This window comes from Oryctolagus cuniculus, chromosome 17 (genome assembly GCF_964237555.1).
Source record: "Oryctolagus cuniculus chromosome 17, mOryCun1.1, whole genome shotgun sequence".
NCBI lineage: Eukaryota > Metazoa > Chordata > Mammalia > Lagomorpha > Leporidae > Oryctolagus > Oryctolagus cuniculus.
The window spans coordinates 4,589,337-4,616,645 of NC_091448.1; the positions used below are offsets into that span (position 1 = coordinate 4,589,337).

The 27,309-nt window shown below is 64.0% G+C and overlaps 3 protein-coding genes across 14 annotated transcripts; 1 reads left to right on the forward strand and 2 right to left on the reverse strand.

Annotated features, from left to right (window-relative positions):
* Window positions 1-2,991: 2,991 nt before the first annotated feature.
* Window positions 2,992-20,001, forward strand: EXOC7 (exocyst complex component 7). 12 transcript variants are annotated; one of them, XR_011383350.1, is made up of 21 exons: window positions 2,992-3,139; window positions 3,290-3,355; window positions 4,995-5,179; window positions 5,310-5,415; window positions 6,250-6,472; window positions 8,710-8,877; window positions 11,380-11,472; window positions 12,191-12,259; window positions 13,181-13,326; window positions 13,991-14,143; window positions 14,633-14,731; window positions 14,992-15,054; window positions 15,308-15,374; window positions 16,091-16,129; window positions 16,750-16,815; window positions 17,038-17,158; window positions 17,831-17,926; window positions 18,411-18,571; window positions 18,782-18,823; window positions 18,936-19,069; window positions 19,232-20,001. XR_011383350.1 is itself a non-coding variant. In XM_051838351.2 (21 exons), exons 1-21 carry the CDS (start codon window positions 3,080-3,082, stop codon window positions 19,332-19,334), a joined length of 2,163 nt encoding a protein of 720 aa, XP_051694311.1. In that variant the 5' UTR covers window positions 2,992-3,079; the 3' UTR covers window positions 19,335-20,001. The 12 variants fall into 12 exon arrangements, 9 of the variants coding, with proteins under 9 accessions (XP_051694311.1, XP_017194391.2, XP_051694312.1 ...); XM_051838351.2 differs by having other exon boundaries at window positions 18,508-18,571; XR_011383351.1 differs by lacking the exon at window positions 16,091-16,129.
* A 21-nt stretch (window positions 20,002-20,022) lies between these two features.
* Window positions 20,023-24,235, reverse strand: ZACN (zinc activated ion channel). The gene is made up of 9 exons (XM_070060894.1): window positions 24,230-24,235; window positions 22,954-23,145; window positions 22,766-22,810; window positions 22,505-22,611; window positions 22,113-22,282; window positions 21,266-21,390; window positions 20,977-21,187; window positions 20,709-20,873; window positions 20,023-20,350 (listed from the first exon to the last, which is right to left on the reverse strand). The coding sequence occupies exons 1-9, from the start codon at window positions 24,233-24,235 to the stop codon at window positions 20,160-20,162; spliced, it is 1,212 nt and encodes a 403-aa protein (XP_069916995.1). The 3' UTR covers window positions 20,023-20,159.
* Window positions 24,236-24,594: 359 nt separating this feature from the next.
* GALR2 (galanin receptor 2) lies at window positions 24,595-26,765 on the reverse strand. The gene is given in 4 exon segments (XM_008250919.4): window positions 24,595-25,112; window positions 25,115-25,392; window positions 26,432-26,633; window positions 26,636-26,765. Coding segments are annotated over 4 exon segments (984 nt in total). The 3' UTR covers window positions 24,595-24,738.
* Between the last annotated feature and the right edge of the window lie 544 nt (window positions 26,766-27,309).

Sequence of the window (27,309 nt, forward strand, 5' to 3'; positions counted from 1 at the left end):
TCTGGCGGGGGGCGGGGGGGCCGTGAGTGGCACCCGGCCTGCGACAGCATCTGCAGCCCCCAGCCCCGGGCGCCGCGAGCGGAGAGCCCACCGCCCGGCACAGGCAGGGTCCGCACAGGGCCGCGCGCCTCCTCCTGCCGCCTCTGCCGCGGTGATGTGCACGGCGGGACCCTGCGCGTCGGCGCCCTTCCGAAGGTTCACCCCGGCCTCCTTTCCAGCGCGCCCTGGGCTACACGGTGCTTGTAAACCAATCACTTCCCACCCAGGCCAGCGCCGGTCATTGTAGCCAATCACGTTCCACCCACGGCCAGCGCCGATCACTGTAGCCAATCACAACCCACCCACGGCCAGCGCCGATCATTATAGCCAATCACAACCCACCCAGGCCAGCGCCGATCATTGTAGCCAATCACGTTCCACCCAGGCCAGCGCCGATCATTGTAGCCAATCACATCCCACCCAGGCCAGAGCCGATCATTGTAGCCAATCACATCCCACCCAGGCCAGAGCCGATCATTGTAGCCAATCACGTTCCACCCACGGCCAGCGCCGATCACTGTAACCAATCACATCCCACCCAGGCCAGCGCCGATCACTGTAGCCAATCACGTTCCACCCACAGCCAGCTCCGATCACTGTAGCCAATCACGTTCCACCCACGGCCAGCGCCGATCACTGTAGCCAATCACGTTCCACCCACGGCCAGCTCCGGTTAATGAGAGATCGGCCCTGCCCGCCCGAAGCCCACCTTCCCCGCACCCGAGCCGGAGGCCGTGACAGTCTACTGTTCCGGAACACCTACATTCCGACCAGAATTTGGCCGCCTTGGGACACTTCCGAAGGCTCGGGAAAGGTCATTTGTCTTGCGCCTCCCATGCTGGCCGCTCGCCTTCCGCCTGTTATTTCTGCGAAGCCCGGCTGGGCCGCCGCTTCCCTGAATCCATCCATGCCTCCCTGCCCACACGGCTGACGCGGAGCCCAGAGCAAGTTCAACTCATTTTTCAAAGTTCTGTCCACACTCCAAGAGGGACGGTTGTCACAAACAGCCTGCTTTTCACAGTGAGTTTTCCTGGAGACCAGCTGGCCCGCTCTGCACAGTCCCAGCCAGGCCTGTGGGGCCCACTCCACCAGCTGCGTGCACTCGGCGCCTGGACCTCCCGGGCCCCAGCCTCCCGTCTGTGCCGGGCTGCAGGTGCATCACCGAGACCAGACAGCTGGGGCCAGCGCAAACATGAGGCTCTCGGTGACTGGCAGTGCGCTACAAAGCTACACTTAGGACTGGAAGGGCAGGTGAGAACATGCAGCACACAGGGGCTGGGCCCCGTGAGGACAGCCTCCCAGCCCTCCCGCAGCTTAGCAAGTACCCCCCTGCCTTTTTTTTTAATATTATTATTTTTTATTTTTTGACAGGCAGAGTGGACAGTGAGAGAGAGAGAGACAGAGAGAAAGGTCTTCCTTTGCCATTGGTTCACCCTCCAGTGGCTGCCGCGGCCGGCGCACCGCGCTGATCCAATGGCAGGAGCCAGGTGCTTTTCCTGGTCTCCCATGGGGTGCAGGGCCCAAGCACTTGGGCCATCCTCCACTGCACTCCCTGGCCACAGCAGAGAGCTGGCCTGGAAGAGGGGCAACCGGGACAGAATCCGGCGCCCCGACCGGGACTAGAACCCGGTGTGCTGGCGCCGCAAAGTGGAGGATTAGCCTAGTGAGCCGCAGCGCCGGCCCCCCTGCCTTTTGCTAGCAGGTGAACCATGCCCGAAGAGCGAGGGAGAGCCGGCCCACCAGGCTCCAATCACTGGGTGCAAGAGGTCATTGCCGGCGTGGTGGTGGGCATTGACTGGAGGGGCTTCTCTTCAGGGAACGCCAGGTCCGGCTAGAAAGTAACCACACCTGCCTGTAGCCCCCAGACTGAAGCCCGCGGGGCCACCATAACATTACACAGAGAACACCGCAGCCTGGCTAACCAGGGGAAGGCGGGCTACCACCACCCAACCAGGAGCCCACACAGGCACTGCACACCCATCTCGTTCCAGCTTCCTCCGCGAGACCCTTCGCCCCTCCTCCTCAGTGGCCCAGGAATCAGGCCCATGGCTGCCCAGCGCCTTGCTCTGTGCATTGCGACATCAGCTTCCTATCCCAGCCGTGGCACAGCGGGCCCAGCTGCCTGCTCATCGCCTGTGACACCGGCTTCCTGTAGGGACGCGGGTTCCAGTCCCGGCTGCTCCCCTGCAGATCCAGCTCCCTGCTAAGGCGCCCGGGAAAGCCGGATGGGGCCCAAGTGCGTGGGCCCCTGCGCCCACGGGGGAGACCCAGGTGGAGGTTCCACGAGGTACCTTCCGCCAGTCCAGAGAGCACTTGGCAACCCTTCCTCCTGGCTTGGGGCTTTTATCCCTAAAGACTGAGGGGCGTTGACTAGTGCGGCTCTGACCATGATTGGCATTTGTGATTGACACCTGGGAGCTGCAGCCCTTTGGGCTGTCTGGGCATGTGGCTACAAACTAGACTTAGGTTTGTAAATGGTTTGCCTGGACGCCACTGTATCAGAGTACTTTAAACACAAGTTAAACTGAAAGCCGGGTGACCCTCGGATGACGGTTTTGTGCCTCCAACCCTCCCCACCCCCGTCACTTGTGCCCAACCACCTGACAGCCCCAAACCTTGCTACCCCACAGCACCTGCCGCATTCTATGCCTGCCCGTGCCCGGACACCTGGACCCAGGGCGACTAACAAAGCAGGAAGCAGTACCGCCATGTGCTTCCCCAGGGAATGGGGCCGCAGGCAGGGTGGGCAGGCAAAGGAAGGGGAAGGAGAACTTTGGCGCCTGCACCCAAAGCGCGAGTCAGCACCGACAGAAAACAGGGCGCTCCGGGTCTGCCTTCCTCTCCTGCCACACTTAAAATGGCCGCCCACCCATGCCTATGCCTGAGCTCTGCGCAGGCGCATTTCTGCCTGCCACTCCCAACATGGCTCCACACGCGCCCGGGGCGGGGCTAAGGGCGGAAGTGGGTGTGACAGGGACGGGAGCCGAGCGGGCCCGCTGCGGGAAGACGCTGAGGAGTGGAGGCCGCACGGTTTGGAGCGATGATTCCCCCGCAAGAGGCGTCCGCCCGGCGGCGGGAGATCGAAGACAAGCTGAAGCAGGTGGGCTGGGCACGCGGTGAGGGGCAGGGGCCGGGAGCCGGGCCGGGGCAGTGGTGGGAGAGGGGCTGGGGGCTTGGCCGGGGGGCCGGGAAGCGGTGGGCTGGGTCAGCCCTCTGCTTCTGCTAATGGCCCGCTCTCCGCTCCCCGCAGGAGGAGGAGACGCTGTCTTTCATCCGAGACAGCCTGGAGAAGAGCGACCAGCTCACCAAGAACATGGTGAGGAGGGGCTCGCGGGCCCCGGGGGAGAGCCCAGGGCCGGGGGCGCCGGGGGCGAGGCGGGGCTCCCCAGCCACAGTGGACAGCTGCCACCGTGCGCCCTCCCCGTGTTCCGGCCCCTGGCTGGGGACGCTGCGGCCCTGCCGCGCTCCGTCTGTCCATGTAGTGGTCCGGGTACCGTCCAGTGCAGGTCCTTTCGGCGATGGGCGGTCCCAGGGGCTCTGGGGTAGGAGGAGCTCTGAATTCAGAGCCGAGATCTGGTCCGTGCCCCCAGTCCCCCTTCTGTGGCTCCCGACAGGTGCCTCGGAGCCGCAGCGTCAAGGTCAACCTCCCAGTCTGGAGGCCGTGAGAGCTATTGCTGTGAACCCACGGCCTGGTATACAGCAGGCGCTCAGTAAATGAGTCTGCATTCCTAGCGGAGACTGGACGAGCGCGAATTGAGTGAATGATGGGTTTGGACTTTTATTTGTCACCCTGTAGTGAAGTCTCAGTGCTGATGGTGGGAGAGGGTTTCGGGGGCACCGGCAGTGCCGTTGAGGCTGCTCTGTGTGAAGCGGCTTTACCTTCCGCCTGAGAAGGCTTCGCTGAGAACAGAAATCGAGACTTGGCTTCTCAGGGTAGAAGTCTGGGGTGATTACTCTAGGAAGAATTAATTTGATGCTTATTTTGCCTTCAAATCTTTTTTTTTTTTTTCTTTTTGACAGGCAGAGTTAGACAGTGAGAGAGAGAGACAGAGAGAAAGGTCTTCCTCCCGTTGGTTCACCCTCCAAATGGCTACCACGGCTGGCACACCGCGCTGATCTGAAGCCAGGAGCCAGGTGCTTCTCCTGGTCTCCCATGGGGTGCAGGGCCCAAGCACTTGGGCCATCCTCCACTGCACTCCCTGGCCACAGCAGAGAGCTGGCCTGGAAGAGGAGCAACCAGGACAGAATCCTGCGCCCCGACAGGGACTAGAACCCGGTGTGCCAGTGCCGCAGGCGGAGGATTAGCCTAGTGAGCCGCGGCGCCGACCTTTTTTCCTTTTTTCTTTTTAAAGATTTGTTTGTTTGAGAGGTAGCGTACAGACAGAGAGAGGGAGAGACAGACCAGCTCCTCCTTGGGAAAAGATTTCCTTTTCTTAGGTTTGGAGGAAGAGGCAGGCGGCTGCTCTATCCTGTTCTCCTGAGGAGCCTCCTGGGGCTTTTGCTTTTTCCTCTTTTTGGGTTTCTCCTGCGCCTCCTACAGGGAGATGGGGGAGGTCTGTGAGAGAGGTCTTCCATCCACTGGTTCACTCCCCAGATGGCCGCGACAGCCGGAGCTGCACCCATGTGAAGCCGGGAGCCGGGAGCTGCTTCTGGGTCTGCCATGCAGGGGCCCACGCACTTGGGCCGTCTTCACTGCTTTCCCAGGCCGTAGCAGAGGAACAGCCAGGAGACAAACTGGCGCCCATATGGGATGCCAGTGCCACAGGAGGAGGCTTAGCCCAGAGTGCCAGCCCCCAAATTTCAGCTGGCACGTTTTGGACCACCTGCTCTGTGTCAGGCACATGAGGGATGCAGCGGGGGACGGGTCCATCCTGTCCCTTCCCGCGTGGAGCTTCCCGTGTGGAAGCGCAGAGACCGCGGTGCTGAGGGCGCTGAACGCCGGGGCCTCCCCGCAGGTGTCCATCCTGTCGTCCTTCGAGAGCCGTCTCATGAGGCTGGAGAACTCCATCATCCCCGTGCACAAGCAGACGGAGAACCTGCAGCGGCTGCAGGAGAACGTGGAGAAGACGCTGTCCTGCCTGGACCACGTCATCAGCTACTACCACGTGGCCAGCGACACCGAGAGGATCATCAGGGAGGGGTGAGCCCGGCCCTCGGGTCCTGGCCCAGTGCCCTGGGCCGCGGAAGGGGCCGTGGAATGCCTGACCGTGCAGCCCCGCACCGCGTGCTCCCCCTCCCCCTCCCGCTGAGCCGGGTCCTTTCCGCCGCAGCCCCACAGGGAGGCTGGAGGAGTACCTGGGGAGCATGGCCAAGATCCAGAAGGCTGTGGAGTACTTCCAGGACAACAGCCCAGACAGCCCGGAGCTCAACAAAGTGGTAAGGGGCCGAGGGGCCGTGGGAGAGGTGAGGGGACGCGCAGCCCGGTCCCCATCGCCCGGGGCACGCTGGGTCAGCATGGAGAGGGCTGTGGAGAACACAGGGCGGACTGCAACCTGATACGCATGCGTCGAAGGCAAGACCTCTGCTTCAGATGGCGTAGGTGTACGTGTAAACCGCATAGAAGGTGTAAATGCAGCATTTGGTTTCTAGAGCTGATTTGCGGCTTATCGTGGTAAACATGCATCATACAAGGTTTGCCATCGTAACCTTTCTAAGTGCACGCTCGGGGCGTGGAGCCCCGGCCTCCTGCTTATGCTCACCCTGCGATGGGAGATGACGATGCAGGGGACGACAGAGAGAGGGAGAAATCTCCCGTCCACCCGTTTCCTCCCCTCATGCCTACGGCAGCCGGGGCTGGACCAGACTGAAACAGGAGCCCGGATTCCGTGTGGGTCTCCCACGTGGGTGGCAGGGACCCCAACACTCCGCTGTCACCTGCTGCTCTCCCAGGCGCCTTAGCAAGGAGCTGGGTTGGAAGTAGAGCAGCCAGGGCTCACAAACCAGCACTGGCCACGCAGCTGCCCACGGCCACAGCCCACGGCCACAGCCCACGGCCGCCGCCCACGGCCACCGCCCACGGCCACAGCCCACGGCCACCGCCCACGGCCACAGCCCACGGCCGCCGCCCACGGCCGCCGCCCACGGCCGCCGCCCACGGCCGCCGCCCACGGCCACAGCCCACGGCCGCCGCCCACGGCCACAGCCCACGGCCACCGCCCACGGCCACAGCCCACGGCCACAGCCCACGGCCGCCGCCTCCTGTGCCCGCAGAAGCTGCTCTTTGAGCGGGGGAAGGAGTCTCTGGAGTCCGAGTTCCGCAGCCTGATGACCCGGCACAGCAAGGTCGTGTCCCCGGTGCTCATCCTGGACCTGATCGGGGGCGACGACGAGCTGGAGCTGCAGGAGGACGTGGGCCTGGAGCACCTGCCGGAGAGCGCGCTGCAGGACGTGACCCGCATCTCCCGCTGGCTGGCGGAGTACGGCCGCAACCAAGGTGAGGCTGCGCTGGCCCTGGCCCTGGCTCTGGCCCTGGCCCTGGCCCTCGCCCGGGTATTTTTAGTAAAAAGAAGTTTAGTAGGAAACAATGTCACACAACCCTTTTTTTCTTTAAGATTTATTTCTTCAGGGCAAAGGAGAGGGGTATGTGTTTTCTGTCCACTAGTTCACTCCCTAGATGTCCACACTGGCCAGGTCTGAGCCAGGCCGAAACCAGGAGCCAGGAACTCCATTCAGGTCTCCCACACGGGAGGCAGGGCCCAGGTACCTGGGCCGTCATCCACTGTTTTTCCAGTCCTGGATCAGCAGCGGAATAGGCGGGGCTCCGATCGGCTCTCTGGTATCACAAGTGGTGACTTAGCCCACTGCGCCGTAACGCCAGCCCCCCAAAACCTTACTTTCATGTTCACTTTTTCTGATTCACTGTAAAATTTTCAAATCGTGCAGAAAGCCCCAGGTTAGAGTCGAAGTCCATTGCCCCACTCCTCTGAGCCTGCGGCGTCGTAACCCAAAGATGAGCTCCTCATGGTTTATTTTCACTTTCAAAAAATCTTTTTGCAACCGTGTGTGTATGAGAGAGGTTCACCACATGTGTTCTCCCTTCTTGATATCCTACGTTCATTTACGCAGTGCTTACATATCAGAGTCTGTGTACTGGGCACAATGCTGTTTTCTTTTAAAGTGAAAGTCATCTTTTTTTTTTTTTTTTTTTTTTTTTTTTGACAGGCAGAGTTAGACAGCGAGGAGAGAGAGAGAGACAGAGAGAAAGGTCTTCCTTTGCCATTGGTTCACCCCCCAAATGGCCGCTATGGCCAGCGCTGCGCCGATCTGAAGCCAGGAGCCAGGTGCTTCTCCTGGTCTCCCATGGGGTGCAGGGCCCAAGCACTTGGGCCATCCTCCACTGCACTCCCGGGCCACAGCGGAGAGCTGGCCTGGAAGAGGGGCAACCGGGACAGAATCCGGCGCCCCAACCGGGACTAGAACCTGGGGTGCCAGCGCTGCAGGCGGAGGATTAGCCTAGTGAGCCATGGCACCGGCCCATCCTTTTTTTTTTTTTTTTTTTTTTTTTAAGATTTATTTATCTATTTGAAAGACAGAGTTGCAGAGAGGGAGAGAGACCTTCCATCCGCTGGTTCACTCCCCAGATGGCCACAATGGCCAGAGCTGAACTAATCCAAAGCCAGGAGCGAGGAGCTTCTTCTGGGTCTCCCACCTGGGTGCAGGGGCCCAAGCACTTGGGCCATCTTCCACTGCCTTCCCAGGCCACAGCAGAGAGCTGGATGGAAAGAGGAGCAGCCGGGACTTGAACCAGCGCCCATATGGGATGCTGGCACTGCAGGCAATAGCTTCACCCACTACGCTACGGTGCTGCCCTGGTACAATGTTTTAAACGATGCCCTCACAACGTCCCTTGAACTTGTTCTTGACAGCTGCATAATGTTCTGTGGTTGGAGCCATCATTTCTGCCATCTTCTTTAACTAGTCCTAGGATACTTAAACAAAATGTATCTTGAGTTAAGCAGAAAGTTTATCAAATGGAAATTCCAGTGAATATCCAGTTCTCTGGTTCTCCGCCCTCTTTTCCTTGTGAGTGTGTTCACACATCAAATTCTTGGCAGGCGTGCCCTCTCACTTTTCTTCAAGATTTATTTTTATTTACTTGAGAGTCCATGTTACAAAAAAAAGAGGTAGAGATGGGGGCGGGGGTCTTCCATCCACTGGTTCACTCCCCAAATGGCTGCAGCAGCTGGAGCTGGGCTGATCCAAAGCCAGGAGCCAGGAGACTCCTCCGGGTCTCCCATGCTGCTGCAGGGCCCCAGGGACTTGGGCTGTGTCCCACTGCTTGCCCAGGCCGTAGCAGAGAGCCGGATCAGAAGTGGAGCAGCGGAGGCTGGACGCGGCGCCCATCAGGGTTGCTGGCAGCTCAGGCGGTAGCTCTGCCCGCAGCGCCACTCCAGCACGTGTTGTTAGTCTCTGACCTATCGTCTTCTAGTCTTCCATGAGTTGCTCAGACGCTTGACCGAGTTAAACCTGGACGTTGGCTTTCTATTTTTTATTCTGAGAGGAGCCTTGCCAGTAAAGCTCACAGCTGATTATCAGTTCTAGGGGATGGGTTCTGTTTGAGGCTTTGGCTCCCAGAGCAGACGCTGGGAAGGAGTTAACAAGTGGACAGAGGGGGCCGTGCTGCTGCCCTGTGGGCTGCCCTCGCTGACGGTGCTGTCGCTCCTCACCCAGACTTCATGAACGTCTACTACCAGATCCGCTCCAGCCAGCTGGACCGCTCCGTCAAGGGCCTCAAGGAGCACTTCCGGAAAAGCAGCTGCTCCTCCGGGGTCCCCTACTCCCCTGCGGTCCCCACCAAGAGGAAGGACACGCCCACCAAGAAGCCGGTCAAGCGGCCAGGTGAGCGGCCTGGCCCGGGCTTGCTTCGTCCACGTCTGTGTGTGTGGTGACTCCAGCTGTAGGCGCACGGGAAAGCCAGCCAGGCCCTCGGGAGTCCGCAAGCTACGTAACGGCCTGGCGGGGAGGGCCCCGAGGCGGGTGATGGCCGCCAGGGCAGAGCCACCCCTTGTCCTTCCCAGAGGCTAGGCGCAGCTGCCCCAACTCAGTGGCCCTGGGCGGGGCGGGGGGCACTCCGGCCTTCCGGAAGGCCAGGGCGACCTCAAGTGAGTTGTGGCTGAGAGGTGGCAGGGGACCCAGAGAGGAAAGAAACCCAGGCTTCCCTCGGAAGAACTGAAACTGGCCACCAGGTCCGCGGCCAAGTCAGCAGCGTGCTGTGGAAGTCACACAAGGGGCGATGTATGCCGAGGCCTGGGCTGGGGGTGGTCGCGGTCGGGGTGGACAGCTCCCCTGTCCCGTCCTTTCTGCCATCATCTTGTCCCCATAGCCTGTGCTCCATGTAGGCAGTGTCCCTGGGGTCAGCCACAGCATGGCCGGCCTGGCTGGCTGCTTGTTTGGGCTCCAGGAGAGGCCGGGCTGTGCTGGGGTGGGGACTGCAGAGGTCGCACAGCGGAGAGAGAGCCTGGAGGATCTGCCTCTAGTGGCCGCAGGCTTCGGGGAACACGGACACCCTTCGTTTCTCCAGACCCCCCCTGCCCGTGGCCTCTGACGGCCAGGTGCAGTACACACAGCGCAGGAGCCCCTGGTCCTCCTCAGGCCGTGGGTTAGAGTTGGGAGAAATGGCCCAGTGGAGGCTGCCGGAGGGCGGTGAGCAGCCGAGCCTCAGGGGCCTGGCACGGCTGGGCCTGGCAGCAGGTGCGGGCCCCTCCCCTCCGTGCGGCTGTCCTGGCCGCCTCCCTGGCCCTCCGCACCCTGTGGTCACTGAGCCGGCCTGCTGGGCTGCACTGCCCGCGCCGGCCGGTCCACCTCTGCCTGCGGCGTGTGGGTGCAGGCTGGCTCTGAGGCTGCGAGCTGCTGGGCCCTGGCCACCCTTGTGCTTGCTTCCTCTGCTGCCCATGGACACCCCAGAACCTAGCCGCGCCGCCCCAGGGGTGCGGGTGCTCCCAGCCTTGGAGGGCGGCCTTCCAGGAGGGGTCTGACCCCGGCTGCATGGTGACCTGATCCGTCCTTGGCCCAGAACCACAAGAAGACTCTGCTCTGGGTCCCTGAGGTGTGTGTGGAGTTCCGGGAGCTGTCAGGAGTGAGGTCAGGGACGGGACACAGACCCCACGGCAGTCCCAGCTCTGAGAGGCCCCGCCAGCCTCAGCACTGCCCGTGGCGATTGGGGGCCTGACAGGTCCCGTGGGAGCGGGGCTCTGCATCCCCTCCCTTCCCCGTCCGTGCTGCTGTGCTGGGTCCCTCCTGCTAGCCAGCCAGGAGTGGGGTCGCTCCCTAGCGAGGCCCGCTCACCACGGGGGAGAACGCAGGGAGTGGATGGGGCCATGCCCGTCAGACAGCTATCGGTCATAGATGGTGGTACGGGTCAGGTAGTGGTGAGCCCCCGGGCCTAACCCCTCGCTCTCCAAGCTATCTGGGGAGCTGCCAGGACACACACAGGGGCCGGGGGAGCCAGACCAGCCTTAAGCTCCTGGGGGCCTCCCCTCCCAGACAGCTGTCCTGGTCTCCTGGAAGTGGGTTCAAGTCCTCAGTTTCTGCCGGAGGTGTGTCCCTCCCCCCCAGGTGTGCCCCTCCCCCCCAGGTGTGCCCCTCCCCCAGAGGTGGCTGGCCCAGGAGGCTGCGGGCTGCAGTTTGGTTGCATTGTTTTCCTACGTGATACTAACCGTTATTTTTTTCCCCCATGCCAAGAGCATGTACCCTCCCCTCCTGCTCTCCTGGGGGCTCTGTGTGGCGGCTTCTGTTAACTTCTTGGCTATGGGATCGCTTTGGTGGCTTGGGTCGCCTGTCTGGTGTGTGGGGCTGGGCTGCCTCTGGTCTCAGGAACAGCTCTCCCAGGGAACTCAGCCTGGTTTCGCTGACTCCCAGGTGCTGCCGGCCGAGGAGCCTTGTTTGGCTAAGTGCCGACACGGGGTGTGCTCAGAGGACCCTGCCTGGACTTTGGGGCTGGGCTGTGGGCCTGGCAGCCCAGTGGGTGTGCCCTCTGGCGGGAGAGCATCTCATCGGCTCCTCCGTCTCTTCTGATTAAAACGCCACTCTGCAGCGCTTCATAATTCTGACTTCTCCCGGTGGCTCTTGGTCCATCTTACCTCGGTTGCCCTGTGTATTTCCTAAAACGCACCCAGACCCAGAACAGTGGGGGTCCATGGCGGAATCTGGCGCTCCCGTTGGGGGGACGAAACGTTCCCTTTCCTGCGAGCCGACCTCAGGGTCAGCAGGGCCCCGGGTGCTGCTGCGGGCGAGCTCACCGCAGGGCGGGGCGGGGCAGGGCCGGGCAGGGGGGCCGCTGCTGTTTTCTCTCGCTCATTTCCTAGGTCTTCTTATCTCTTCTCTGTGTGGCTCTGGTGACAGGGACGATCCGTAAGGCTCAGAACCTTCTGAAACAGTATTCCCAGCATGGTCTAGATGGGAAAAAGGGGGGCTCTAACCTCATTCCTCTGGAAGGTAATCACCCCACGCTCCCCTCCCTCCCCTCCTCCATCGTGTGTCTCCTCCCTTGGCAGGGCAGAGCCTCCCCCAGGAAGGCCTCGGGAGCAACCCTGAGCGGGGCAGGGTGGGGAGGGCCAGCCCCTGGTGCCCCTGGTGCCAGCAGGCTTTTGGGGGCACAGGGACAGTCTGGGGACCCTAGTCCTGTCTGGCTGATGGCAGCTCTGCCCTCCCCGAGGTTCCCTCTCCCTCTCCCTCTCTGTCCTGTCTCCCGTGTGACTCAGGAAAGTCCTTTGTCTTGGGGCAGCCCTTTCACGCTCAGACCAGCAGTGGCAGGACCAGCTGGCCCAGGCCTGCTACCCACACACACGCCTCTTTAGAAAGGGGACAGGCACCTGGAGACCACGCCCCCTTTTCCTTCCTGCCGGGAGGGTCAGCCCTGTCAGCTGCCCTGGGGCCACTTGGCAGTGACCAGCTCTGGCGGGGCTCAGCCCCTCCCAGTCCCCCTCCCTCGGCCCGGGACTCAGGCACCTGCTGCAAGTCAGGCTTGAAACGGCTGTTCCCACGGTGGTTTGAGGCAGGGGAGGGGCTCAGAGCCCCCCGCAGTGTCCTTCCCCTTCGCTGCATCTCACATCCCCTCCTGGAGATCAAGGGCTTCCTCCCTGTACCCCAAGGGGCAGCCTGCCCAGCCCCTGGATAAACGCTGCTTGTGTTTGTGCGGCCGACGTCTCGCTAGGTCACGAGCATGATTTCCGAGTTAAGCACCTGTCCGAGGCCCTGAACGACAAGCACGGGCCGCTGGCCGGTGAGTACCGCAGCCCAGCCCAGGGGCAGCCGCTGCCGCTGCCTTCGCAGCCGCCCCGCCGGGCGCGCTCTGCTCTGACGACGGGCCAGGCCTGCTCGCCTCTCTTGCTCCCATCTCTCTCTCTTTTGAGCACTAGGTCTCCTGGCCTCTGCAGATGGGAGTGCTGCTCGGGCCTCGGGGCTGCTGCCCAGGAGGCGGGCAGAGAGGGAAGGCAGCTCCCGAGGGCAGGGAGCCCTGTCGTCTGAGTCCTCGGAGCTGCTCCCGCAGCACAGGCCGCTCTGCCACTGGTGTTGTCTGTAGGCACCCCGTCCTGGCCTCCAGGAGCGGGCTCCAGGGTCCTCCTGGGACAGCTGGCGACCAGGAGCCCTCGCTCTGGGGGTCACTTGCCTCTTCTCACGTTTTCACTCCCTCCCAGCTAGCCTCATAGGCCATAGCCCACTGCCCTCTCGTATGTTCCGGAAGGCCTCCCTGGGCTGCTAACTGCCTCCATAAGCCCAGTCTCCCCAGACGGATGGCCACAGTGCTGCCTCCCGAGGCGGGCACTGCCACCTGCCCATCCTGGGCTGCCCTCTCTCAGGTACCGTTCAGACCCTCAGTCCAGGGGCCGGGCCAGACATGCCTCGTGCAGGAAGTCGACGCAGGGACCCCTCCTTATCCTTTGATCCTTCTCCCTACCCATCTAGTAGCTGGTGCTCTGGGGACGGAAGTCCTCTGTGCAGAGCTGAGAAACGAAGCCAGGACAAAAGCTGTTCTCAGCCCTTTTCTTCCCCCTCGAACCCCAGTGGGCCCACCGGGTCCTCGCGGCTCTCTACCCTTTCCCAGCTGGTCTGGGCCGCAGGCCAGGAGCTGGGGAGACCCACGCCCCCAGCAGGGAGAGTGGGTGCTTCCAACCCAGCAGCTCAGGGCACCGCCACCCCCCAGGGAGAGACGACGCGCTGGATGTGGAGACCGACGCCTACATTCACTGTGTCAGCGCCTTTGTGAAGCTGGCCCAGAGCGAGTACCAGCTGCTGACCGGCATCATCCCCGAGCACCACCAGAAGAAAACCTTCGATTCCCTGATACAGGTCCTGCCCCCCCCCCCGACTCCCTGATACAGGTCCTGCCCCCCCCCCCGACTCCCTGATACAGGTCCTGCCCCCCCCGACTCCCTGATACAGGTCCTGCCCCCCCACCCTGATACAGGTCCTGCCCCCCGACTCCCTGATACAGGTCCTGCCCTCCCCGACTCCCTGATACAGGTCCTGCCCCCCCCACCCTGATACAGGTCCTGCCCCTCCCCGACTCCCTGATACAGGTCCTGCCCCCCCCCGACTCCCTGATACAGGTCCTGCCCCCCCCCGACTCCCTGATACAGGTCCTGCCCCACCCTGACTCCCTGATACAGGTCCTGCCCCCCCCGACTCCCTGATACAGGTCCTGCCCCCCCGACTCCCTGACACAGGTCCTGCCCCACCCCCACCCTGATACAGGTCCTGCCCCGCAGCGGGGCCAGCTCTGCAGAAGGTTGCAGGTGGGGGAGACAGGTTGTCTGATGCCCTGAACTTCAGCCTCAGCCGTGCACTCTGGGGTCCTGACCTGGGGGTCGCTCAGTGCCTCCCCACCTCCCCCACTCCCTGGAGCACAGTGGCCTCCCGGTGCCCTGTGATCTGCCCGCACTGCCCTGAGAACCAGCGCCACCCCACCCCCGCCACCGCGCTGAGCCGCGCCCTTGCCCTTGCCCTTGCGCAGGACGCCCTGGACGGGCTGATGCTCGAGGGGGAGAACATCGTGTCCGCCGCCCGCAAGGCCATCATCCGGCACGACTTCTCCACGGTGCTCACCGTCTTCCCCATCCTGCGGCACCTGAAGCAGACCAAGCCCGAGTTTGATGAGGTGCTCCAGGTATGTGGGAGCTGCTTACTGTGGCCTTGCCCCTTCCCCCTCCAAGAGAACCCCGTGTGCCCCGCACCTCTGCTCAGGCCTTGCCGCTTCACCCTCTAAGAGAACCCGTGTGCCCCGCACCTCTGCTCAGGCCTTGCCCCTTCCCCCTCCAAGAGAACCCCGTGTGCCCCGCACCTCTGCTCAGGCCTTGCCCCTTCCCCCTCCAAGAGAACCCGTGTGCCCCGCACCTCTGCTCAGGCCTTGCCCCTTCCCCTCCAAGAGAACCCCGTGTGCCCCGCACCTCTGCTCAGGCCTTGCCCCTTCCCCCTCCAAGAGAACCCGTGTGCCCCGCACCTCTGCTCAGAGGGGGAGCGGCCACAGCTTCCAGGGCCCTGGGCCAGTCGGGTGCTCACAGGTGACTGAGGAAGAGTCAGCCCCTGGGGCCCGGGGCAGAGAAGCAAGCATGCCGGGTGGGCCTCTGGCCAGGGGTGCCGTGCTGTGCTTCCTCAGGGCACGGCCGCCAGCACCAAGAACAAACTGCCCAGCCTCATCACCTCCATGGAGACCGTCGGAGCCAAAGCACTGGAGGACTTCGCGGACAACATCAAGGTGCCAGCCCTTCCTCCTCCCACTCCCACCGGGCCCGGCCCACAGCAGCTGAGGGCCAGGGGAGCTCCTTCAGGGAACAGCAGGGAAGCCGGCTGCACAGGCCACAGTCCCTTTCCCTCCCATTGGCCTTTGTGCCTGAGGGGCGGCCTCACACTCACTGCCAGGAGGCGGCGCCACAGCAGGCAGCGGGGCCGCGGGGCAGGCCCCAGGCCAAGGCCCAGGCAGCCGTGTCAGGGAGCCGGGGGCTGTTTTGTCCACAGAATGACCCCGACAAGGAGTACAACATGCCCAAGGACGGCACTGTGCACGAGCTCACGAGCAATGTAGGTGCCCGCGAGGGCCCGGGGGAGGGAGGACACAGGAGAGGGCTGGGGGCCGGTTGCTGGGTGGGGGACCCCTGGCGGGTGGCAGGATGGACGGGGAAGGGCCTGGCGTCTCCAGCAGACAGGGCCCAGAGGGTGAAAGCTTCCAGCCGCCCTTGACCCTGGGTGGCTCCTGGCCTTGCCTCGCCCTGGGAGGCAGTCAGCCCGGTGCTGCCCCTGACCTCCCTCCTGGACCTGCGTCCTCCCCGCCCAGGCCATCCTCTTCCTGCAGCAGCTGCTGGACTTCCAGGAGACGGCGGGCGCCATGCTGGCCTCCCAAGGTACGCGGCCCTCCCTGCGGGGCTGCCTGTCCCACTCCTCTTGCCTGGGACTGTGGGGTAGGACCCAGGAGGCACAGCCTGCTCTGGCTGAAGGCAGGGCCCAACGAGGAAACTCCTCCAGCCTGTGGCCTGGGTCTGAGAGTGGCCTGTGGAGGCCCCAGCCCGGAGGCCATCCAAGGCTGAGTGTCCACAGCGAGGCTGGCTTGTGCCCTTGGTGAACAGACTCCCAGCCCCAGCCTCACCCCTGTGGCCGTCTTCAGCCTGGGGTGGGCACTGGTGGCTTCAAGGAGCCTCTCCAGTCTGCCTGTCCTCCTGGTCAGTCTTGTACAGCTGACCCTCCACGGGCTGGCTCCTCGGGGCCAGCTGGGTGTCCCCCCTCAGGCCACCACCCTGGAACCCTGGAACTGGAGTTTGGGAGGGCAGCGTGTCAGGGGAAACACCTCTCTGGGGCATTCCAAACTTTGAGCTCTCCTGACCCCCTCTGGGGACAAGGAGCCAAGGGGGCACCTCCCGCCATGGCTCTCCCAGGCCTGCTTTCCAGCATGTTCCCTGGCCTTCAGCGGGCCCAGCCTGGCGTGTCGTGCTGTCTGTCGGCTGTCGTGGGGAGAAGTTTTCTGACGCAGGATCGCGGGCCGCGTCTCTAACCTGTTTTTGCACTTGCATCTTTCTCCCTGCTGTCTCTCGCTCTGTCCCCTGTGTGCACTGCCTCTCCGTAGTTCTTGGGGACACATACAATATTCCTTTAGACCCCCGAGGTAAGCAGTGCGGCTCCGCAGCCTGGGGACTGACTCTGAGGACCTGTTGCGGGTGGGGGTGCACTCAGCTCCCTGTGTGCTGTCTCCGAGCCTACCCAGGCCGTAGCCTGCTGCCCCTGGCGCCCTGCAGCTGCCCTTCACCCTAGCAGCCCTTCCCTATGCCTCCCGCCCCCTTGGCCTCCCAGTCTGTCGGGGCAGCAGAAGGGCCTGGCAGAGGGCATTGTGGGAAATGTGGGGAGAAGCTGGAGGAGCTGTGGGAAGCCCATTCTAAGGCTTAGTTGTTGGCCGGTGGGAAAAGGGGGCTTTGTCGATCCCACCCAGCAGGGGTCACGGCTGGGGGCTGTCCTGCCAGCCTTCCCACACAGGACCAGCTCCTTAACCACACCGTGCATCGTGGCAGAGGGGAGGCCCTGGGTCCCAGGAGTCCCGGCACAGTGCTTCCTGGGGCTGGGGGCGGCCCTGGAGCTCAGGCGCCCCGCTCTGCTGGGACGCCTCTGGGTTCTGTCTGCCCAGGGAAACCCAAGGGACTTGCCCAGCACTCCCAGGGTGCTCCTTGGGCTGAGGGAGGGCCCTCGAGGGTCTCGGCCACCGCCCCACTAACAGGGCTTCTCCTCCCCCAGAGACCAGCTCGTCTGCCACCAGCTACAGCTCCGAATTCAGCAGGCGGCTGCTGAGCACCTACGTCTGTGAGTTCTCCCCAGAGCCCGCCCTCCTGGCCTCTGCCTGGCCTCTGGTGCGCTCCTGAGCCCCCGACCTTTGCAGTGGCCACCTGTGCTCCGGTCAGAGACCAGGGGAAGCTGGGCAAGGGCTCTCGAGGCCCCTGGAGTCTGGAGTCAGGAGGCGCAAGGGAAGATGGGTAAGGCTTGGTTGGGGAGTCCTGAGACCGTGGCCCTTCCTCCTCCACGCAGGTAAAGTCCTGGGCAACCTGCAGCTGAACCTGCTGAGCAAGTCCAAGGTGTACGAGGACCCGGCTCTGAGTGCCATCTTCCTGCACAACAACTACAACTACATCCTAAAGTCCCTGGAGAAGTGGGTGCCGCGGGGCGGTCTGCCTCTCACTGCCCGGTCTCCCCGTCTCCCAGGGGCGGGTCCCCCAGGGGCAGTCTGCCTCTCACTGCCCGGTCTCCCAGGGGCGGGTCCCCCAGCGGAGGTCTGCCTCTCTCCGCCCTGTCCCCCAGGTTGGGGCTGCCTCTCACTGCCGGGTCTCCCCATCTCCCAGGGGCGGGTCTGCGTGCTTACCATCCAGTCCCCCAGGGGAGGTCTGCCTCTCTCCGTCCTGTCCCCCAGGTTGGGGCTGCCTCTCACTGCCCGGTCTCCCCATCTCCCAGGGGCAGGTCCCCCAGAGGCGGGGCTGCCTCTCACCACCTGGTCTCCCTGTCTCCCAGGGGCGGGTCTGCGCACTTACCACCCGGTCCCCCAGGTTGGGTCTGCCTCTCACTGCCTGGTCTTCCAGGGGCGGGTCCCCCAGGTTGGGGCTGCCTCTCCGCCCTGTCCCCCAGGTTGGGTCTGCCTCTCTCCGCCCGGTCTCCCCATCTCCCAGGGGCAGGTCTCCCAGGGCCGGCCTCTGGCGTGAGGTGGGGAGGGGCTTGACTCGCCTCCGCCCTGATGCGCCGCGTGAGGGCTGCTGCCCAGAGCTCTGGGAGATGGAGCAGCACGCCGAGGCCGGCCGCCTCTGTCCTCCGCTCTTCCCCACCCTGCCAGGTCCGAGCTGATGCAGCTGGTGGCCGTGACCCAGAAGACCGCCGAGCGCTCCTACCGCGAGCACATCCAGCAGCAGATCCAGATCTACCAGCGCAGGTGCAGCCCCGGCCCGGCGCCCCCTCCCTTCTCAGGCCTGGGGTGCTGGGCACTGCTCCTCCGTGACCCCAGCCCTCTGCCTGGAATCACACCACTGATCCCTGCTGCCGGCCCCCGCGGCTGGCCCCTCAGATGGTGGTCGAGGCTCAGCCGAGGTGAAGAACTGACAGAGATGCGGGTCAGGCCTGGCCCCGGAGGCAGCAAGGTGGCAGGAGCCCTTGAGCCTGGCCAGGCCTGGCGCGCTCCCTGGTCCTCTGGCCTCTTTCCTCCGGTGGTCTGTTTCTTCCGATTCTCTGTCTTGATTGGCCATGACTTCCATGGGCGGCCCAGGGATGGCGTTTTTTCCATCTGTTGATGGCTGGGGGTGTCCTGCATTTGACTTTTTAGAATGAGCAGCTAAAACACTTTCTGTTCCCGAGGGAAAGATCTCGGTTATTCCGCTTAGTGGTGACCCAGATCAGTTCACCGCCCCCTCCCCAAATAGATCGAGGGATTCAGAACAAAAACAAGCAGCCCTGGCGCTCGGGACGAGGCAGCCCTGTGGTCCGCGCTGTCCTCACGCTTCTCTCCCTGTCTGGCAGTTGGATAAAGGTGATCGATTACATCGCAGACAAGAATCTACCTGTGCTCCAGCCAGGAGTCAAGGTGGGCAGAGGCCTGGGCTGGGCAGGAACGTGGAGCTTTTTGTCCCGTCTCTGGGGAGAAACAGCCGTGCGCCCCGCAGATCACAGAGCAAGGGTGCCTGTGGCCGTGGGCAGCGGGAGAGAGGGCGGGGCCCGGGGGTCTGGCAAGGAGCAGAGCAGGGCGGCCTTGCTCTGAGCCAAGCCTCCTCTGCCGTCTCTCCCGGCTCCCCAGCTCCGCGACAAGGAGCGGCAGATGATCAAGGAGCGTTTTAAGGTGAGTCGGGGGTCCTCTCCCTCTCGCGGCGGCTGCTGCTGCACAGGCCCGAGCAGCACGGGCCCAAGCGTTGCCTCTGCACGTCTCTCCTTTCCCCGTCGGCGGTGGCCAGGGCTTCAACGACGGCCTTGAAGAGCTGTGCAAGATCCAGAAGGCCTGGGCTATCCCAGACACAGAGCAGAGGGACAAGATCCGCCAGGCGCAGAAAGACATGGTCAAGGAGACCTACGGGGTCTTTCTGCACAGGTGAGCCCCGCCCCGCCGGGCTCTGTGCTCCCCCTTCCTCAGGGAGTGGTGTCCTGGGCCGTGGGACAGTACGCAGGGGTGCCCCATCACAGTGCCTTGGGCTGTGGGTGGAGCTGGGGCGGGTGTAGGCCCCTCCGCTCCCTGACCCCGGCACCTGCTCAGGTACGGCAGCGTGCCCTTCACCAAGAACATCGAGAAGTACATCAAGTACCGCGTGGATCAGGTGGGCGACATGATCGATCGCCTCTTTGACACCTCCGCCTGAGCCTGCCACGCCCTGCCTGGTGTCATTGGACAGATAAACCAGTGTTCACTTGACTCGGGGCAGGGTGAGTCTGAAGTCCTTTGGGACAGACACCTCCCTCCCTGCCCCAGACGGGAGCTCGTCACTGCGCCCTCTAAGCCCTGATTTCCGCTTCTGTGAGGCCCAAACCAGCCCTCGCCCAGAACGCTGGGTCCCTTCACGCTCGAGTTCTGTGATCCCCACCGGAGCGCGCAAGGACCACGTGATGGCTTCTGACACAGGAAAGGGGCGAGAAGAGGGGCCCCAGCTGCCTGTGTGTTCCCAGGGCAGGAGCTCAGAGCCCTCCTGGCCTGGTCAGAGCTGGTGACAAACTCCCCCTGCAGCCCAGAAGTAGGGGCAGGGCTCAGAGGACCGGGCACCCTGGAGAGAGAGCAGTCGGGCCGCCCAGCTGTCTTGGATTTGGCGCAGGCCTCCCGTCCTGAGGCCTGGAGACGTTCCACCTCCCAGGGCTGCTCACTGTCCCTCCCCTCGGGGCCAGCGCACTGCCAGAAGCATCCAGAGCTGCCGCCCAGGGCCCAGCGTGTGGGCTGAGTGGTGGGCAGTGGTGAGAAGTTCAGCAGTCACGGGGGGTCGAGGGCACAAGGGCCCCGCCTGCTCGGGCTGGGAGTAAACCGCTGAGTGGAATGAAGACAGAGCCTCGCGCCGCACGTGCACTGGGGGGCGGGTTTATTTCACACTACTTGTATGCTAACACGGGGGAGCTCAGGGTGGACGGGGTCCTCCAGGGTCCTCCTCCCCTCTCTCCAGAGAGCTTCCCCCGGCCTCAGGAACCCACCCCGCGTCCTGCTAGAAGCTGGGCTGCCCGCCGTGGGGGACGGCCATCCCGGGGGGTGGGTCAGACTCGCACGTTGCCCAGATCCAGATGGCAGCAAAGATGAGCTGGCTGCACAGCGCGCTGGCCACGTACGCGAAGAAGAAGATGCGGTCGGCCGCCTCGGCCCAGCTTCTCCCTGACCCCTTTCCTCCTCCGGGGGCGCCTGTGGGGAGAGGCAGGGGCAGGAGCTGCTGTTCAGAGCCCCACAGCACAGAGCATGCGCGTGTTCTCCCTCAGAGTCGCGACTTCTCACAGCCTGGGGCTGGCCCGTTCTAGCCCCCGCCCGCCCCCCCCCCCCCCCCCCCCGCAGCTGAGGACCCCCCTCTGAGAGTCTGCGAGGCACGGCTGACCTCAGGGCTTGAGGTCACCCTTAGGGAGGCTAAGGCGACTCCCTGCTCCGGGCCTGCTCTAACCGGGGGGGGGGGGGGACCAGGGACGGCAGAGCCAGCGGAGTGAACGCAGGGAGCCGCTGGACACACCGCGGACCCGAGCCCCGGCCCCACTGCTCACCAGCCACCCACCTTCAGGACCAGGCCCTGGGTTCCCACGCTCCCGTGGTGGCCCTGCTGGGGCGGGGCTGGGGCAGGGCTGGGCCCTGAGGTTGCCCCTGGCCAGCAGCCCGGCGAGCAGCACGGTCTCCGCGGTGCTGACGAAGAGCAGCAGCAGCAGGACGGTGAAGTAGTGAGCTGGAGGTGGCGGGGGCAGGATGTCAGGGGCCAGGCCCGGCCTCCCGGCTCCCAGGCTCCCGGGGAGCAGCCGGGCGAGGCCCCGAGGCTGGGGGGGGCTTACTGAGCAGTGGGTTGCAGGAGGACGAGCTGGGCAGGCCCTGCACCAGGGAGGAGTGGAAGACCAGGTAGCTCAGCAGCAGTGTCACCTTGTAGGTGCCGCGCTCGAAGGCCTGCAGGGGCAGCAGCCCCCCGCACACGTCCGCCAGCAGCAGGGCCTCCCCGGGGACTATCAGCGCGATGATGGACTTGAGCGCCGTGTTCTTCAGGCTCAGCTGGAAGGAAGCCGGAGGATGTGGGGGACTGTGTGCCCCCAGCCCCGCCTCTGCCGGCCTCTCCCCGACGGGACTCACCGTCAGCTGGAAGCAGGGCACCAGCTGCTGGGGCAGGGCCCGCGTCTTCACGTCGCTGACCACGTATTCCCGCTTGATGCTGACGATCTCATTCCTGGCGTGGGCCTGGAACTCCAGCTCCCTCACTGAAAGGGGGGGGGGGGGGGGAGAAGGGCAAACTAGCAAAGAGCCACCCTGCCCGAATCGCTCTTGGGGTAGAAGCAGGACAGCGGAGACCAGGGGTGACGGAGACTCCTGGTGACTTCGGAGGGGCAGGCTGGGGGCGAGACCGGTCCGCAGGAGGCCTTACAAGGGCAGCGCCGCGGCTCCTCCCCCGGCAGAGGGAGGGCCTGCCTTGCCAGATTCAAAGGTGGGGGCTTTCGTCGTGAAATGAAATGCACTCCGCTCCCCTTCACGCAGGGGAAGTGGCCACAGACCCGTGCTCCCATCTGACGGGGAGGAGGCACCTCAGGGAAGGGTAGGACCCCTCCTCCAACGTGGGTGTCACCTGATGGGTGTGTGGGGTGGTGGTTGTCCCCGGGGCTGAGACCGCAGCCGACAGAGCTCTGGGCTTGGGGCGCAGGGCCCGGCCCCTGCAGTTAGGCCTGGGGAGAGGAGGCTGACATGATCAGGGAACTCCCCGGGTTGCACAGCAGCTGTGGTTTGGAAGGTTGGAGCTGTGACCGGAGGGGCGGGCGGGGAGGCTGCAGCTGAGGGCAGGGCAAACCAGAGGGGCGGGAAGCACGCGCTGCTCTCCTGGCTGTTAGCAACCCCAGTCCTGGGGGTGGCCTGGACTGGACACAGCCAGCCCTGTGCCAGAGCCAGGGTCCCCTCCCCCCCCCTCGCCGGGGCCCTGCCCTGGCAGCACCAGTGTTGCTGAAAACGAAGAAGCTCAGGTTGCAGTGGCTCTGGTCCCGGGGGAAGTGCAGGAGCTCAAAGTCGCAGTTGGCCTCAGTGGTGAGGGACAGGTTGATCTCAACGTGGCCGTCCTGGGCCACTACAGCCTGCGGGCTCTGGTCCTTCCACTCTGTCCAGAGCCTGCGGAGAAACCCCCGACAGCCAGAGACCCAGCCAGGGGCAGGGGACACGCTGGCATCCCGTCACCACCCCGGCTGCCTTTGGGCAGGGTTCCGCCAGGGAGAGGGGGACATGCATGCAGCGGGGTGCGCTTACAGAGGGGACCACCCACCAAGATGGCCTCTGGGCTCCGATGGGAAAGAGGAGGAGGGTTCTGTGCAGTGGGTTTTCTGCCTCACTTACGCCTCCCGGATGGAGAGTCCAGGTGTCCAGAGGGAGTCCATGGGCAGCGTGACAACGTGTCGCGGGGACGTACTGGCATTCCAGGCCAGGCGGGCATCCAGCCAGGACTGGGGACATAAAGATGCCACTGACGCTCCTGCTGCCTGCGCCCTAGCCCTCAGGCTCGCAGGATGACGAAGGCCAGTGCGTCCCGGCTGGCCGGCCACGTCCCGGCCAGCCGGCCACGTGCTGCCGTCCCCCCTGCCCAGGGCAGGAGCTCACCAGCCGGAGTATCAGCATGTAGGACACTGTGTACCGCAGGATGTCCTAGGAGAGGGTGCAGCCCGTCAGCTCGGGGGGGCACCGCGTGACAGGTGGGCAGGAGACCCCAGCACTAACCAGGGCTGCGTCCTGCCCGCCCCCAGCTCAGCACGGGCGCTGGGCCCTCCCCACCACCCGACGGCGCTCACCACATTAAACACATTGGACACGAGCACTTGCACGCTCACGAGCAGGGGCGCGCTCCCGTTCTTGGGAATCTGGGTGCTTTCTCGCTCCTCCAGGAGGGAGTTGAGGTCTGGGGGTGGAGAGGGCCAGATGGAGGGGTGGAGGTCACGGTCACCCAAGTGCCCAAATCCCAGAGTTACAAACCTTACATCTACCTACCCACGGCCAGCACGTGGAAGTTGGGCCCCTGAACTGAGGGCCAGATGCTGCCCAGCCCCAGGAAGGCGAGATGGAGCAGGATCCTCCGAGCCATCGTCTGGCCACAGGAGCAGCAGTGTGAGCTGCAACTCCTATTCCAGTCACTTCTCTGTGGGCCGGGCGGTCGGTGGGAGGCATTTGTTCTGTGCAGGGACCCTGGGCCTTGGACATAGCACCCCCCCCCAAGTTGTGCAAACACCCAAAGACAAAGCTGAGAGCCCAGCCACACCCACCTGCACCTGTCCCTGTCCCGCTCTATTTCCACCACCTGGAACCTGTTGCCCTGCTCACCACCCAGCGAGGAGGGTGGGCAGAGCCAGGACCCCCCACCTCTCCCTGACTTGTTCCTTCCATGCAAGGCTGAAGCTCCTGTGTTTCAGTGGCTGGGGCCAGCCTGGCTAAGTACCCGAGCCCTTGGCCAAAGTGCCCCACACTCAGCGACGTGAACTTGGGAATTCCGTGCTGTCCTTAAACCTGGAGCTGGTCTTCTGTAAGGATCCTTGGTTCAAGATCTGTGGGAGAAAGGCAAACCCCAGGACAGAGCGGGCCCTCATGTCCCAGTGTGGGCTTCCCAGCCTGCCCAGCCCAGCAGTGTCAGAGTCGCTGCTGTGTGCCTGGAGCAGAACCCCCGAGACTTGGGGGTTGGGGGGGAGGGTGTGGCAGATACTGACACTGGAGGCCTGATCCCCCACCCAGCTGTAGCCAGGGAAGGAAAAGCCGAGGTTTAAAGTGGGTGGGCGGTGATCCCCGTGACCTGGAAGCCTGCGAGGGTGGGTCACACATGTGTCTGTCATCCACCGACTTCATAGAACGCACTCAAACCCACTGGCAGCCGGCGGGGCGATCCACACACCCCTTGGCCATCAGCCCTCTGTGCTCTCTAGCCTCAGGGAGTTTTACCTGGCTTTGTTTTGTTTTGTTTTTTAGATTTATTTCTTTGGAACATAGAGCAGGAGAGACAGAGCTGCGATGTACTGACTGCAAAATGATGGCCACAGCCGGGTCTGGGCCAGGCCCGAGCCAGGGGCTGGGAGCCAGGACCTTCATCCTGGTCTCCCACTGGGGTGGCAGGGACCCAAGGACTTGGGACAATTTCTGCAGAAGATTGGATGGAAAGCCAAGCAACAGGGTCTCCAACTGGCACCCCAATGGATGCCTGCATTGCAAGCAATGGCCTCACCCGTCGTGCCACCAGGCCAGCCCCTTTACGTGGATTTTAACCCAGCCACTCCTCTTTCCCAGGAGTTTAGCAAAGTACCCATCCTTTGGGAGCACCTCTATGAAATCCCAGAAGCTTTTTCCCATGGAGTTTGATGATGAGAGAAGTAGGTTGACAGTGCATGCGAAACGTTCTGCAATTTTATTCACGATCCCCAACCTCTGACTCCAGCCCTGGCCATGCAAGCCTACCCGTGACCTGCCCTGAGGTCACAGTAACTGTCAGGATTGGGTTTTTCGGTCCAGCCAGAGTGGGCCAGGAGCTCAGCTGGAGACAGCACCGCTGGGAGGGGCAGGAGCACAGTGTCCCCCTGCCGTCTCGCTCATGTGCGTCAGGTGGGTGGACGCCCGCGCCAGCTCGCTGCTGCACCGAGGGTGTCCCGCGTGGCAGCGCGCACGCGGCAGGAGGCTCGGCGCGAGGTGCGGTCCAGCAGGCCTGCGCAGATCCTGCGGAAGCCCTTTCGGAAGTGCTTGGAGACCCGCGCGTAGACTATGGGGTTGACGCAGGAGTTGGCGTAGGAGACCAGGTGCTAGAGGATGCGCAGCGCGTAGGTGGCGCGCGTGAGCGGGAAGCGGCCGAACGCCACGCAGAGGATGAGCGCGTGGTGGGGCAGCCAGCAGAGGCAGAAGAGTGCGGCCACGATGATGATCATGCGTGTCACCTTGCGCTTGGCGCGCCGGCTGCCTGAACCCGCAGCCACTGGTCGACGGCGCGCCACAGGCAGCTCAGGGTGCGCGTGTAGGTGAGAACAAGCACCGGGAGCAAGTAGCCGAAGGCAAAGGTGCAGAGGTCCATGGCGCGGCGGCGAGACATGCTCCACGCCGAGTGGCACACGGTCAGGTTAGTCAGCTGCGACTGGCGGTAGTAGCTCAGGTAGGGCCCGGAGAAGAGCAGGGACAGCCCCCAGATGACCCCGATGGCCGCCAGCGCATTGCGAGGTGTCCGTAGCTCGCGGGAGTGCAGTGGGTAGCAGATGGCCAGATACCTGGAGGTCAGGGAGAGGTAGGGTACGATGGCGGATTCATGTCGGGGCCCACACCTGCTCTCCAGGAATGTCCCCAGCCCAGGGTCACACCAAACATTCCGGGAGAGCCTAGTGGGATTGCGGGCCACCGGCAGGACAGGTGCACATCCAGACCAGTCCTCTGCTGCCCCGGGACTGTGACCACAGACATGCTCCACCCAGGAGAGCGCCCCAAAGTCCCCGAGGGCTGAGATCATCCGCCGGTGCCCTGGGAGGTGGAAGCCAGGGGCCTGGAGGAGGCAGGCCAGGCAAGGTGCAGCCAGGTCGTTTGGAGGGACGGCAGAACCAGCGTCTCAGGAGCTGCCCGCTCCCCCCTCAGTGGCCACGGGGGCTGGGGATTATGGCCTCACCTGGCTGCTTTTTCCAGGAAGGTGGGAGCAGATACCGAAGTCAGACCCTGGTTTCCTTGCCAGGAATGTCCTAGTGTCCTTTTAAGCTCCACCTGACTCCCTAAGGGGCTACTGTCCTCTCCCTGCGTCCCCTCCTTCCAGCCTGGAGGGGAGGGCCAGGGTGACACAGTGGCTCCCACTCTGTTGTGGGTCCTTGCGAAAGGCCCAAGTTCCAGACCCCAGCCGACGGCACTGAGCAACCCAGGCTGGGTGGAGGCCCCGGAGGTCGGGGCTCAAAGAGGCCAAGTTCCCTTCCTGCCCAAGAGTACACCGAGCAAGTTGCCAACTCCATCTGTCCCATAAATTAGGCACAGTCTTTTCACCCATCCCATCTCACGGAGCATTAATTTAAACTCGAGTGAGAGGAGGCACACGGAGACTCTTGGTACTGAGAATTTGTGCATTGACCTGCCCCGGGGTTGCTGGAGGGCTGAGCGCTCCCCCAGCAGGCCCAGGGATGCACCTCTCCCAGCGCCGCCACTGTGGCTCCCACACTTATTCCCCGTTCTCCTCCCCCTCGCCCGCCTGTGCCTTGTAAGGGTCCATTCCTGCTCTCCCGGCTGATCCCGGCCCCGCCCTGCTCGCCAGCGCCTGCCTGGGTGCCCACTCACCTGTCCAAGGACAGGGCGGCCAACATGAAGCTGCTGGCGTGCACGGTGAGGAAGATGAGGAAGTGCACGGCCCTGCAGAGCAGCGAGCGGAACACCCAGCCGTCCAGGGTGTGGATGGTGGCCTGGAAGGGCACACAGCACAAGATGAAACACAGGTCAGCCACGCCCAGGTTGGTGGTGCTGACCGCCTGGCCACCGCACAGCCCACCGTGCCCGCGAGGAAGATGAGCCCGAAGAGCAGAGGCACAAGGACCGCCTCGGCCTGCCAGCCGCCCGCGTCCCCACCGCCCGCCCGGCTCGCGTTCTCGGACCCCTGGCCATCCCAGCCGGTCATGGTGCCGCCCGACCCGAGGCTGCCCGGCCGGCTCCTGCAGCCTCCATCTACACCCTGGCCGCTGACGCAGGAGGGAGCCTTGTTGGGCTGGAGTCGGGGTGCACTGGGGTCAGGGGGAGGAGCAAGCAGCCAGAGGGTGCCCCCCCCCCACCGCCACGGGGAGGGGGGAAGCCTGTCCCGAGGTCCTGGCACACATCCTGTGGAGCTATCCCGCAAGGCTATCCCGGGAGCGGAGGGCGGCGAATCCGGGCTGAGCCGGAGAACCGACTTCCTGGAGCAACCCCAGGGCTGTGTACCTGCTCACCTTTCGCTGCAGCTGGGCGGGCGTGCGGCAGCACTTTCCAGGGATGGGCTGGAGGGAGAGTTTGGGGCCAGTCCCTGGGGAATCGGGGGTGGGACTTGGGTTTTCCAGAACTGGTGAGTGGGATGGTCCCGCCTGGTGCTCCACACCCTGGCCCATTCCTGCCAGGCCTTGCAGGAAGCCCGCCCAGCGCCTGGGGGAGGTGGGTATGTGTTGGGAGCGCTGGGGAGTGAACCAGCGGAT

What these genes read in the sequence shown, in the direction of transcription:
- ZACN (XM_070060894.1), bottom strand. An exon ending in TGTCCAATGTGTTTAATGTG is followed by an intron (nt 22,811 to 22,953) that starts GTGAGCGCCGTC and finishes ACCCTCTCCTAG; the next exon opens with GACATCCTGCGGTACACAGT. An exon ending in GGACTCTCCATCCGGGAGGC is followed by an intron (nt 22,283 to 22,504) that starts GTAAGTGAGGCA and finishes GTTTCTCCGCAG; the next exon opens with GCTCTGGACAGAGTGGAAGG.
- EXOC7 (XM_051838351.2), top strand. Translation starts at nt 3,080, where the DNA reads ATGATTCCCCCGCAAGAGGCGTCCGCCCGGCGGCGGGAGATCGAAGAC. An exon ending in TCGAAGACAAGCTGAAGCAG is followed by an intron (nt 3,140 to 3,289) that starts GTGGGCTGGGCA and finishes CGCTCCCCGCAG; the next exon opens with GAGGAGGAGACGCTGTCTTT. An exon ending in ACCAGCTCACCAAGAACATG is followed by an intron (nt 3,356 to 4,994) that starts GTGAGGAGGGGC and finishes GCCTCCCCGCAG; the next exon opens with GTGTCCATCCTGTCGTCCTT.